Here is a 12,743-nt window from a genome sequence, read left to right on the forward strand (position 1 = left end):
ACGTTTAATACCTCGTTTCGGGAAATTTAGGATTACTGTTACGTTTCCCGGGAAAAGTTAGAAAGTGTTTCCCGGGAAAACAAATAATAATCGGTAACTACCGTCTGTCCGCCGTGGCATAAGTGCACCGGTATGAACTATGAATGCCGTTCTTACCAAAAAAACCCTATGAATGCCGTTCCACCAAAGTTTCTATTTTTTTTGGGGTTTTTTCCAAATGCCCCCCTTATGACTTTTGTAATTGTAAATTTTTCTTACTTTCAAAATACTGTAGCACTTTTGTCCAATCCGTTAGCTTTGAACGATATGTGCAAATGGATTGACATTTTTTATCATTTTGGGGTGGAATGACCAACTTGCCCTCACTAACACATAGGATTGGTAGAAAATCCAAAAAAGGAAAGAAGAAAAAAGAAAATAAGAAAGAAAGAAGAACAGGAAGAACCACTGTTCTGCAACTCATTCCAAACCCTAGCTATCTCTTCTCTTGTGGTGGACTAGACCTGCTTCAAATGGGAGATTTCAGTAGATAGAACCCCTTTCAACCTGAAATTTCAGGTAAGACTTCGTAACACTCAGGCCTATTAAGATCATCCAAGCACAGCCCCAAACTATAAGTGTTACTTGACTAAGATGTTGTTGAAACAGTTCTGGACGGTGACAGGGAAACCAACTCTGGTTTCTGGTTTCAATCTTACACCAAGAAGGGTAGTAGGGGACGAAATCTTAGGGGTTAGTCGAATGGTGCATAGCAGGAATTAAAAGGAATAGCTACGGCAGCAATTGGTTTCAACCCAAAATACCGTTCATTCAAAATATCTGTAATCTCAATCGCTGAGTTACATGTTACCATATGGAATCAAATAAAAAGAAATCCTAATCCAAAAGAAGGCCGCTTGTCAATCTTACAGCAGAGAGAGCCTTCCACTTGCTTTTCAAAGGTCAATAATGAAGGCCGCTTAATTCCAATTCTAAATAGCTAGAAATTTACCCCAAAAGAAGCTTTCTTTTTCTGCACTTCTCCTGGTCAGTCTATCTCCTGGTCTTTCCTGGGCACAACATGGATCTAAGATTGTGATTCAAATTTCAAAGTGTTCTTTGAGGTTTTCAGTTCTCAAGGAGAAGGGGAAGGAATCAAGAGTTTAAAGAACATTTTGAGGTTTCTACTTTGTGAAGTAATGGGAGAATCTGCTTATCTTATACAAACCTTTTCTCGGGCTTCTGATACTTCCCATGAAACTAGAGAGGTAAATGTCCAACATCTCAGAATTTCAGTTACGGGGGAGAATAGAAAGTCATTTCACTTGTTCCATTTCAAGTTTCTTTCTTTATTGGGTTTCCATTTGTTGCCCAGGTTGTTGAGGTTTTCATTTTGTTTCTTCTCATTTCCAGTTCCTCTTCATGTGTTTTTATTGAAACTCAAATTTTTTGTGCAAAAACGAATTTTATGCCCTGGCGTGATATGCTTGTGTTTCTCTTTTAGTTTTGTTTCAAACTTACGGTGGAAATAGCTGGGATTTGGGAGATGAGTTGCACGGTTGAGTGTAAATGAGGGCAAGTTGGTCATTCTATCCTATCAAGGGTAGAATGAACAAAAAAGTCAAGACTAACGGATTGGACCAGAGTGCTACAATGTTTAAAAAATAGGGGGAGTTTACAATTAGAAAAGTTGTAAAGAGCCATTTAAACAAATGGGTGTTTTGGGGGGAGCATTTATAAAATACCCTTTTTTGTTTTTTTTGGTAAGACCAGAGTTTCTATTATCTAGCTTGCCCTTTGTACTTTTGATTAAATAATGGTAAAACTTGAAATACCCGGATTACCCCATATTCCAAATCATCGATGGGACTTTTGCGGTTGTTGCTTGGTTTTGCACCCCTTCCCTTTCACACGTGTGTGGGAAAAAGACTATCCCATCCCTACTGGTTGATGCCCATGTAACGTTACCATTGGCCCAGTAGCTGGCGTAGTGGCCACGCAACCAAGCAGCGTTCCTTTTCATGTATCTTGTGTATGCCAATTTCTCTACGCATGTGTACTTCAGAAGTTTAGATATCACTATGCAATCTCCTAATTCTGAGAAGGAATAGATGGCTTAGATTTTTTAAAAATAAATAAATGAAAATGGATGCATCGGATTTATTTTGTGATTTTTGGAAACATCACATTCCATTTGTTACATGAATAACTACTAAAATAGTTCTCTAAGCGGGCATAAGAGTGTACGCTAGCACCTTTTCTCTCTATCTCTTTCCTCACATGAAATGACCTCATTGCCTCCTATATACAAAAGAATTCCATTGCATCTCATTGGTGCACTCCTCTATGTCATTTGCTCGGGGAACACTCTTCCTATAAATATAAATGGGAAAAAGAAGATTGACAGGCTACGTGGCGTCTACACCTAGACACAGAAAGGCGAAATGGTCATGCCCTTTCTGAAATGAAAAATCTCACCCATGTTAGATGCCCCCATGTGTGCTCTCATTGGCCCTCGCATTGGTACAAGGGCTACACAACCTAGCAACAATTCCCCCCCCTCCCCCCCCCCCCCCCCCAAAAAAAAAAAAATATAGGAGATGGTTTCCCAGGCCTTTAGTGTGGGAGGAATCTCCCTACCACACCAATGGGGTGTGGGTAATGATTTTGTCAATAGGGGACTCGCATAGCTCGAGAGGAAGAGATCGATTGAGAGAATGTCAAGGATATGAGAGGGCAAGGGAAAGAATCCTCGTATTAAAATGTAGGAATATTTTCCCAGTAAATATATATAACACGCGGGAAAAGGTTCTTTGAGCACCACTAGAGTAGGGTACACTAGCGCTTATGTGTGTCCCTCTCTCCTCCTCACATGACATGTCCTCACTGTCCTCCAGTGTACGATAGTTTTATTGCACCTCATAGGTGGGCTTCTCAATACCGCTTGCTCAGAGAACCCTCTCCCATATAACGCACAGTAGAAGGCATAATATAATAAGCAAGAAAGTTTGTTGTCCGGGAGCATGGCTCCCACACCAACACCCATATGTCTATCTCTCTCGTCCTCCCTTTAAAATAACGTTCTTGCCCCTCATGAATTGAACCAAAAGGGAAGCACTGATTGGCTATCTCACAAGCACAAGAACCACGTTCCCGAACAGAGAATACTTTATGATGAAAATAGACAATGTTTAAAAACCTCAAATCAAACACGAGATCAACCTCCATCAATTCAGATTCAAATTGTTCCACATGGATCATAACCTTATGAATTGGAATTTAGGAAGAGAAAACAAATATTTCCATAAATCTTGATATTTTGGAATTGTTTATTCAAAAGACTTGTTGATCTTGTTATAGGAGGAAATCTTCAGTGTTTTCGCTACTTTATTGATTAAAAGAATAGAAAAAATATATCAAAAATTAAAGATCTAAGAGTAGTCATCAATCATGATCGATTTAAAAAAGGTTTGAAAAATTAGATATAATCGGAACCCGGATCAATAAATTCCACCAATTCTGATCAGATTTCTAAAACCATGCAATTGTAGGATTTGTTTCCTTATTATTCTAAGGTTTGATTCATTGTTTTGTTTCCGATGTGCTTTATTGAGAGTTTTTAAAAGGTTTTGTCCTTCTATTTTGAGGTGTTTTGTTTAAACATACCATCGGCAATGATTTTACATGTTATACACATATGTTAATTGATTGATTTAAATTAGTTACTAAATATTAAAAATAACATCTGAATTTTTTGCCTGAATTTTATATTTGTAAACGAGTAATTCTCGAATCCGAATTCAAACCCAATTTTTATTTTATCCACTTTTTTTTACCTTTGATTTGACTGGATCCTTAAATTTATCAGTCGCATTATTACGAATAATTCTTCCTTCGAATAATTCCCGAATTATGGGGAACATGTTTCCTGTGGTTTGTCTAAAAATCTTTCTCAAACAGACCTCAAAATTTTATATCCAACAACACCTTAACTGAATGTGATTAACATTAAAAAAAAAAATTTGCACTGTATTCAACAATCAAAGGATCATGTTTTGGATGGTTAAGTAAAAGATTCAATATATGTAGATCATATGATTGATTTATAATCTTTGTGAAATTGGGCAAGGATGGAATGAGTTAGGCATTTTATAATTCGGTCTGATTCATAGATAGTAAGTTCAGGACGACAATAAAACAGTACGGATACATACGACAATTAATAAGACTAGACAGCAATAATGCTTTTCAATGCGGTGCAATAAAGTGTTTACGACAATGATACGGTCGACCCCAAATTCAATTAATGTGATAATTCCTATAGTTTAATTCTGAATCGATCATAAATGAACTTTTTTATCTTTATTTTTTGTTATTTTCATTTTTTAATTAGTAAAAATAAGTTAAAAAAAAAAGAGGTAAGAAAACAACCCATCAAACCATCAAATATTTGAATCCGAGGCTTGCTCTTAATTGGATGGTAAAGCAATTGATCGGTAGGGATCAGGGATTGATGGGAAAAATCCGGTTTGAAGTCAATTTATTACAATTCGATTTCTGAAACCATAGGAGCATTGACTCTTTTGGTCAGGATTGATCTGGAGTTAGTGTTTGGATGCCCTAACCCTAGTTTCAGTGTTAGGATCGGACAAATCAGCCTCTGCTGAGCATAGTTGGAAAAATAGGTTTTGACTGGGCGATTTGTTTGAGTCGAATCAAAATTTTTGAAAACTTGATCAAAAGTCATGTAGAGTGGGCCAAAGTAAAAAATGATAAGAATCAGACACAACTCACCAAAGTCAAATAAGACACGGTCTTTTCATCTGAGATACAACAAATTCAATGAGTTCGGTCATTTAAAAAAAAACTCAATTAAACCATTCCACTGGAGTAAAATGGTAAGAACCCTTGAGTCCTTCTATTCGATTGTTCGTTGAGGGAAAAAGAAATCCTAAGTCCCTCTATAACTTGTTGATGGTTAACAAAGATGTGAGTCTACAAAATGGATATGTATAAAACAATTACTACACGAAGAATATATATCTGTTTAATTGATCAGATTGGTCCTCATGAATGAAACCCACACCTTTTTTTTTTTTTGGGTATAAATGAGTCGAAGGGGAAGGATTCCAATTATGTTTTCCAGTTGATGAATCACTTTCACTATACACTTATAAACAAACAAACAAAATTGTCTACCAATTTTTTCAATAAAAAACAACAAATTAATTGATTTTTTTTTTCCCTTATGTTTTCATGTTTTCTATATCTTTTTTATTTTTAATTAATTTATATATATTTATATTTTTTGTATTTAAAAATAAGAAAAACGTGACTTGCCCTAACTAGCTTTGACTAGGCAGAGTCACCAGGTTTTCTAAAAGGTGAGTCAAGTCAGAAAACCTGGTTTCCAACTATGCTGCCGAGATCCCAATTCTTGATCGCTAGTTCTAGGTTTTTTAAGTGACCCATAATTTCTTTACAGATAAGTCAATTAGGATTAAATTAAAATGACTTGGGTTAGAGGTAGGGGTGTAAATTAATTTGGCCATGTTAGCTCCAGCCCGCCTTGTGCCCGAATAGAGCCTGGGTTGGATTTTTCAACCTTGATGGTGGGTTATGGTTGGAATTTTCAGGCCCGGGGTTAGGGTTAGGTTGGGCCAAGGTTGAGACCTCGGGTTGAGCCTGACCAGACCCTATGTTTGGTTGTGCTTTACAATTTAGTGTTTACATATTACATTCTTTGTTTAGTATCTAATTATTTATTGCTTTACCAAAAACAATGTCTAATTATCTATTGAACGGAACTATTTAAAATTTTAAGATTAGATTAAGTTTTTTAACCCAAAGAAAAGTCTAATAGTCAATTGAGTATGAAACAAATCAATACCCAATTACATGTTTCTCATTTCTTTTAATGTATAGGACGACACAAATGGAAAAAAAAGGAAGAGTCAGTTAGGGTCGCAAAAATAGGGTCAATCAAGGTCAACTCAACCTAGCCTAGCCCTGCCCTGATTGACCCTGATTGAGTTGGGATAGGCTAAGTCCGACAAGGTTGGGCTTGGGCTAAGATATCTCAACCCAACTTAAGGCCAGGTTGGGCTTAGGCTGAGGTAAGAGAACTTAGGGTTGGATTGACGTTTTAAAAAATCCGGTCCAACCCGGCCTTGTTTCACCCCTAGTTAGAGGTGGTAACTTTGGAAGAGAAATGATTTAGAGGGTGGAACGCAGTAGGTATGATGATAAATATTCATTTATACCATCCCCACATAATAAATTATGGGACTCATATTGACATTTATCTCTCTTATTTTAATCATGTGGACCCCATGTAAGATCCATAAATATATATTATTATTTTCCAACCCCTCATTAATTATAATGTGCAGATTTTTTTCTTATACTACCATTATATAATTAACAAACCCTTTATAAAAAAAAAAAAAAAATACTTCATAACATGTTCCCCACTCTATCTTTCTCTTCTACTCCTCCAGATTATATTATTGCCTCTCCATTTTCTTTATCCTGATTTCTTCAAATAGCTACAAATCTACAAAATTAAGCTGATTTTATTCATATAGACCAGGCGAATGTAGTAGTAAGAGTTTAATTGGTCAAAAATGTCAATTAAAGAGAATCAAAGCAGCAAAAAATTTTCGTTTTTAAAGGGAAAAAAAAAAGACCCAGTTTCTAAGTTTTCACCAGTAATAGATCCCATCAAAGCCCTTCTTATTTCTCAAATTAAACTTTAAAAATGAGCTATTTTCTGGTCAATTTGTTCAAGTAGAAATGATCGAGGAGGAGGGTTGTACACTGATTTCAAAAAGAGATTCAAAACTATCAAAATACAACCTTTCTTATCTCTCTTCACTCAGTCATATAAGCTGTTTACTAATTACAGTATATGAAGATTAACAAAAAAAAGAGTGGTTCAGAGTGAAACCTTTAAGAGGAATTCTTAATACAGTGTTTTGCCTTTCCAAAATAAAAAAGAGATCGAGAAGAAAATTTTATTTTTATGTATCAACGGAAATTCACTCTACCCTCATATGTCATTCCAGTATTCCAGTTCCTAGGAGCAACGTTCCAAGCAACAATAGTCTGCCTTGTGGTACGACAAGTGACCTTAAAAGAGAGAGCTTGTCCACCTAAAGATGCAAATGCCTGGTATGATGCTCCCCAGTTATGGCTCATGCTCATCCACCTAGTAGAGCTTCCTTTTATCCAAATATTTCCTATGTCTCCTGCTCCTCCCACATTCATCACATACACTAATAACCAATACCCATTTCCTTGAAATTGGAATCGAATTCCACCTCTCCTCATACAAGGTACTCTGCATGTATAAACCAATTTATTAATTGTTAGTAATAATAATAATAATTTTAACATGGTATCAGAGCCAACGTACGTTATTTTAATTAATACATACCGACGGTACATGACTGGGATGATGCCGGCGTGCCAATCGGCGATTTTCATGAAAGCAGGCTTAGACATATCAAAGTGTGTCCTTGGTGGGTTGCACCATCCACCAGCATTGGAAGACTCAGCCCAATTAGGTGGGCAAAGGTTGGTAGCAGTGATGGTGGTGAACGGAGAGCCCCTGTAGCAGTGAGGCGATTGGACACACCGCATCTGAAAACAAGCCCCACATCCATATCCATTCTGAAACAATGTTGAACTCAAGGCTGCTGTTTGGGTTCCATAACCGCTATTGTATAAGTTTCCATATCCACAAGCTCCTCCTGTAAATCCAAGAGAAGAACAGAAAATCAATCACACAGACATCGACGATAAGATATATAAGATGAAAACAGTGGATGATGAGTACCCATTGTCTCAGAAGCTGTTTCGTCACCGTAGAAGGTGGCATGAGCAAATTCCCATGGACCTCCACGGTAATAACCTCCCGATAATATTCGATGGTGATAGGAAGCTTCAATTGTTGGAATGTTCATCGTCACCATCGTCCAGTACAGAAGAAGGAAGCCAAGGGTTAATGATTGGTACAAGGAAGCCATGATCGATGCGCTTGAGGGGTTGCAGGCTTCACTTACCAATCTATAACTAAATACTCTGCTTATATATATAATAGTAAGAACTATATAGCCCATGTTCAAAGTCTTCCGACCAAATTGAAAAATATGCATGGCCATACGGCCCCCCCATATCTACCTTCGTGACCCTCACTAAGTGGGTCAACTTTATTAAATAGAAGATGGTCACGGGAAGAAGTCATATGGTGGATCTGAGGTGTATTATCCCAAATGTACCTTCAATACTCTTAAGGATGAGGGGTGTCAAAATTGAGACCGAACCGAAATGATCTGGACCAAAATACACCGATGGTTTATTGGACATTTCGGATTGGGATACTATAACCCCAAAACCGAACCAAACCACATCGGAAACCTAAAGAACTCAATATTGAAGCCAAAATTGAAATCAAATTGATCTATCCCGATAAGAAACTGATAACAGAAACCTATTTAAAAAATTTTTTTAAAATAAATATGTATGTTAAACCAAACCCAAAAAGAGTCGAAACCGAATTGGACCACAATAACAAACCGATACAATCCATAACCGAGCCAAAAAACGAACTTTCCTAATAGGTTTGGTTTCGAATTCGCCATTCCCACACCGAAACTGGCCTAAACCGACCAATTCACTCCCCCAAGGGTGTCAATTGGTCGGATCGGATCGCTTCGGTCCAGATTGAATCAGTTTTAGTTTTTTTTATCAGGTTTGTTTCGGTTTTAGTCCGATATGACATATCTATATATATGTATGCAAAATTATGGGAAAAAATATGCTTTTTTAATGAGTTTCAAATTGATATCAGGTTCTTATCAGGTTATATCGATTTGGTCTCTTTTTTAGTTTGGTTTCAAGTGAGTAATACGCTAGTCCAAAGCCGATCCAGTAAAGAATAGTTTGATTTGATTCAATTTGGACCGGTTCAGTCTAGGTTTCAGCACCTTACACATGGTCGAACCAACATAACAATCTTTACCATGAAGTCTTCATTATTCAGATCTGATCTCTTGGTTTAGAATCTGTTTAAAGCTTGATGAGGTTAATAGAATAGGGTCTATTGAGGATTGTGTACCCGCGGTTCTTTGTGTTAAGTTCGTACGGTTCGTACCCAACAAAAATATTTTTTTGTGCAAGTTCGTACCCAACAATTAAAAATTATAAATCAGATTATTTTTCACCTCAAAAAATCTAAATAAATTAGGTGTCGGCGAAAGACGTGCTCACCAGTCTATAGCACTGTTCAACAGGTGACACGTATTCAGGTAATATGGGAATTTAATATTTCCTGTTTTAACTGCTCCGACCAATGAATACTGACCACGTTTTTTTCATTTTCTTTTTATTTATTTAAATTTTGGGGAAAAAGATTCCTATGGCGACGCTGGGATGCGTTTCAACTCTCTCTCATATTATGACCATAAATTCGGTCTTAAACGAACACTCTCACGCTCTGATTGGTGTGCTTTGGGAGATTTCTCTCACATTATGTGTGTGTGAAACTAATTGTATGAATACAAAATACATAAATCAAAACCAAATTGAACCAGACATTGGAATACATTTTTAAAATCTAATCAAATCGGTTCGGTTTGATTCAATTCAATTTCATATTTGGAATATGTTATATTAGGTGTTTAGGTCAACTTTTTATATCTTCATCAACGAAAAAACACCCACTAGTTTGTTAGAATTATAATCCATCAAATTTTTTGAAAACATGAAAAAAGTAATAGATGGATCATCCACATTAATTGAAATATAAAAAAATAATATAATTTTACCCGGTTCTTATGGTTCTAAAATAGGTAATTATTCTACCCAAAAAAATTAGGTCATTCAAAAGATTCCAACTTTAAAACCAAAATCGAACTGATTTACTTCGATTTGTTTCAGTTTTAAATGGCCAATTTCAATTCTAAATTTACACCCTTATGCGGAACCCTCTCCTTAGGATTTCAATGTAGAACCAAATTTGAAAATTGAAACTAATTGATATAAACTCTTTTCTTTGTTTGATTCGGTTTTGATTTCATGATTAAAACTGTTGAACCGAATCAAATTACCTATTTTCAAGCCGAATAAAGAACTGGGTAAATTATATTCTTTTTCAATATTTCAATCAATGTGAATGATAAATTATATATATATTTTTTAATGTTTGGAAAAAGTTTGTTAGATTATAATTAACAAATAACAATTCTTTTATTGGTGAAAATGTAAAAAGTTGACTCAAAAACTTAAAATAGAAACTAAACCGAATAAAAATCGAACCAAATCAATTTGGTTTTATTTTGATTTTGAAAATGTGTTACTATTTTTTGTTCTTAGTTTCTAATTTTGTATCTTGAACCAACTCAAATCTATCTCCAGGGTGCAGGAAATGCAGGATGCGCCCAAACAATGTGGGGTGAGCAAAATGATTGACGCCCCCATCTTGCCCCATGTGTCTAAGCGCAGCCTGCGCCCCTGTGCACTCCCGAAAAGAGAACATCACTCCTAAAAACAAACTCGAGCTATGAGCACTTGTTGGCCACATCACCCAAATGACATCTTAATTAGATCAGTAGCCAAGTCATGTGATAAGGGTCACAAAAAATCAGTTAATGTTTGACGGGGCAAAAAGCTATTCGCAAAGGCTTTCTATGTGAAATTGTGTCATTTGCATAGTTTGAGGAATCATAATCGGATCAAGGGAATATCTTGATTTGAATCAAAATCAGCAGCACTTGTTCCTGATTTCAATTGATTTTTGTAACCCTCTTTTGAATTGCTTGGTTTCATGTTTGATCTTCATTTTTTGTGTTAAAAATAGCATAACATCATTAATGAAACTTACCAATGGTAACAAAATTCCCAAGTTTATTGAATCAAGAACTATATATACATATATATATATATATATATATATATATATATATATATATATATATATATATATAAATTAATCCTTGCATCTTCTTCTCTATTCCAATTTTTAGAGTTTTAATCGATTCAATTCCAATCCAATAGAAATCATAATCGACAGGAATCAATCCTGTCCCCGAAGGATACGCATCCATGTCTATAGTGGGACTCATAAAGCATGGTCTAGGTTTTATCAAATTTTAGAACCAAATTCAACCAGGTGTCCATAGTGTTAGCATTTTATGTCTTATGGGCTTGTAGTTTGCGGTATGGTTTTAGGGTCAGTACGAATTAGCACATTCATTGTCTTTAGGTTATACCCCTTCATATGGGTTGTATCCTTTTACAAAGACACCCATACATAGGAGAGACCCAAATGCATATGGAGACTTCTTGAAAGGCCACTTCCACGTCTATAAATAGAGAGTGGATGGTTGTCATTTCATTTATTCAAAGCTCAAATTTGGAATATACAGTTTTCTCTCTCTTTCTATGTGTTACAGGGAATTTGGTCTTCGTCTTCTTCTTTTCTCCAATTGTTGAGCATAGTCTTTTCCATTTTTAAATAATCAAGAGAGTAAGTGCAACACTTCTATAATCATGCTTTGTAGAGAAAAAAAAAATGGAAAAAATGGCTCGCCCAAGTTTCTAGATTTTGAGGGAAGTCCAGGAAGAAAAACTTGGTTTTCCAACCATGCTTTATAGTTTTCAATATTTTTATTGAGCAAGGGTTCTCCAAACCAATAGTGTACCCTACGCCCAAAGACATGGATTTATTTATTTTGTATTGAGCAAGGGTTCTCTAAATACAATTTTTTCATTTATATTTTACTATTGGAGAAGGGAAAGTTTTCCTTCATCGTGCGTTAAAGGTTCAACCACTATCCTAGGGTTCACAAACCCCCATATGGTTATTACCCCCAAAAAAAAAGAAAAGGTTTTAGTATGTTTCCCAAAATACATTCCCGTTTGCACCTGAAGCCCTACGATAAATGAATTCCCATCCACCGTGGTTTGAGGAAAACTCTGTCCATTTGGAAAAATCTACTTTAAGTGAAACTTGACATATGAGCAAGAGACATTATTCAAACCAAATAATTTTATTGTTATGCTGCAAAGGTATATAGGTACGGTATTACCAAAAAAAAAAGCTATATAGGTACACTTGACTTAAGTGATATCTTCTATTCCCTTTGGAAAAGGGAGAATTTAATTAATAAAAAGGGCCATAATAAATTTACATCCTATTAAATTTTCTTCCATTGGAATCACCCTGCAATAGAGAGGTGAGATCTCGTGGAAGACTTTCTAATTTCTATATAAAAATGAATTTCCTCACAAGAGTGTAGAAATCTTGATAGGAAGTCAGCACAAGAATTGACCTCTCGGACATGATGCAAGAACACACACTGCTCAAAGCCTTGACGTAGATCGAGGATTTCCCCAATCAAACCAAGAGCCTGTCAAGCGGCCTGAAAATGGTTCATGATCATCTGGATTGCCAATAGAGAGTCAGACCGAATCTGTATCCAAGGCAGCCCCAACGACCTATGTCAATTCCCGAAAATACCTTTTGTTTACAAAAATGTCATTTATAGCCTCGAGTGGTGATTCAATTCGGATCTTCATCCCTTGCAATTCCCTACCCTGTCCAGTTCCTGTTGGACTTGTGTGTCCATCAAATCCGGTTGGGTCCGGTTCAATCCGGTTTTACTTTGTATTGAACTTTTATACATTTTAGTTTAATATTATCACATGCGATATAAACTTTTTTGAGCATTATGTATCCGTAAGTTTTACTTAAAATGGTA

The 12,743-nt window shown here is 35.9% G+C and overlaps 1 protein-coding gene across 1 annotated transcript; it reads right to left on the reverse strand.

The window, feature by feature from the left end:
• Positions 1-7,002: 7,002 nt before the first annotated feature.
• LOC122665009 (expansin-A7-like) lies at positions 7,003-8,015 on the reverse strand. The gene is made up of 3 exons (XM_043861064.1): positions 7,820-8,015; positions 7,418-7,733; positions 7,003-7,321 (listed from the first exon to the last, which is right to left on the reverse strand). Exons 1-3 carry the CDS (start codon positions 8,007-8,009, stop codon positions 7,009-7,011), a joined length of 819 nt encoding a protein of 272 aa, XP_043716999.1. The 5' UTR covers positions 8,010-8,015; the 3' UTR covers positions 7,003-7,008.
• Positions 8,016-12,743: the final 4,728 nt, after the last annotated feature.

Source organism: Telopea speciosissima, chromosome 6 (assembly GCF_018873765.1).
Source record: "Telopea speciosissima isolate NSW1024214 ecotype Mountain lineage chromosome 6, Tspe_v1, whole genome shotgun sequence".
In the NCBI taxonomy this organism is placed as follows: Eukaryota; Viridiplantae; Streptophyta; class Magnoliopsida; order Proteales; family Proteaceae; genus Telopea; species Telopea speciosissima.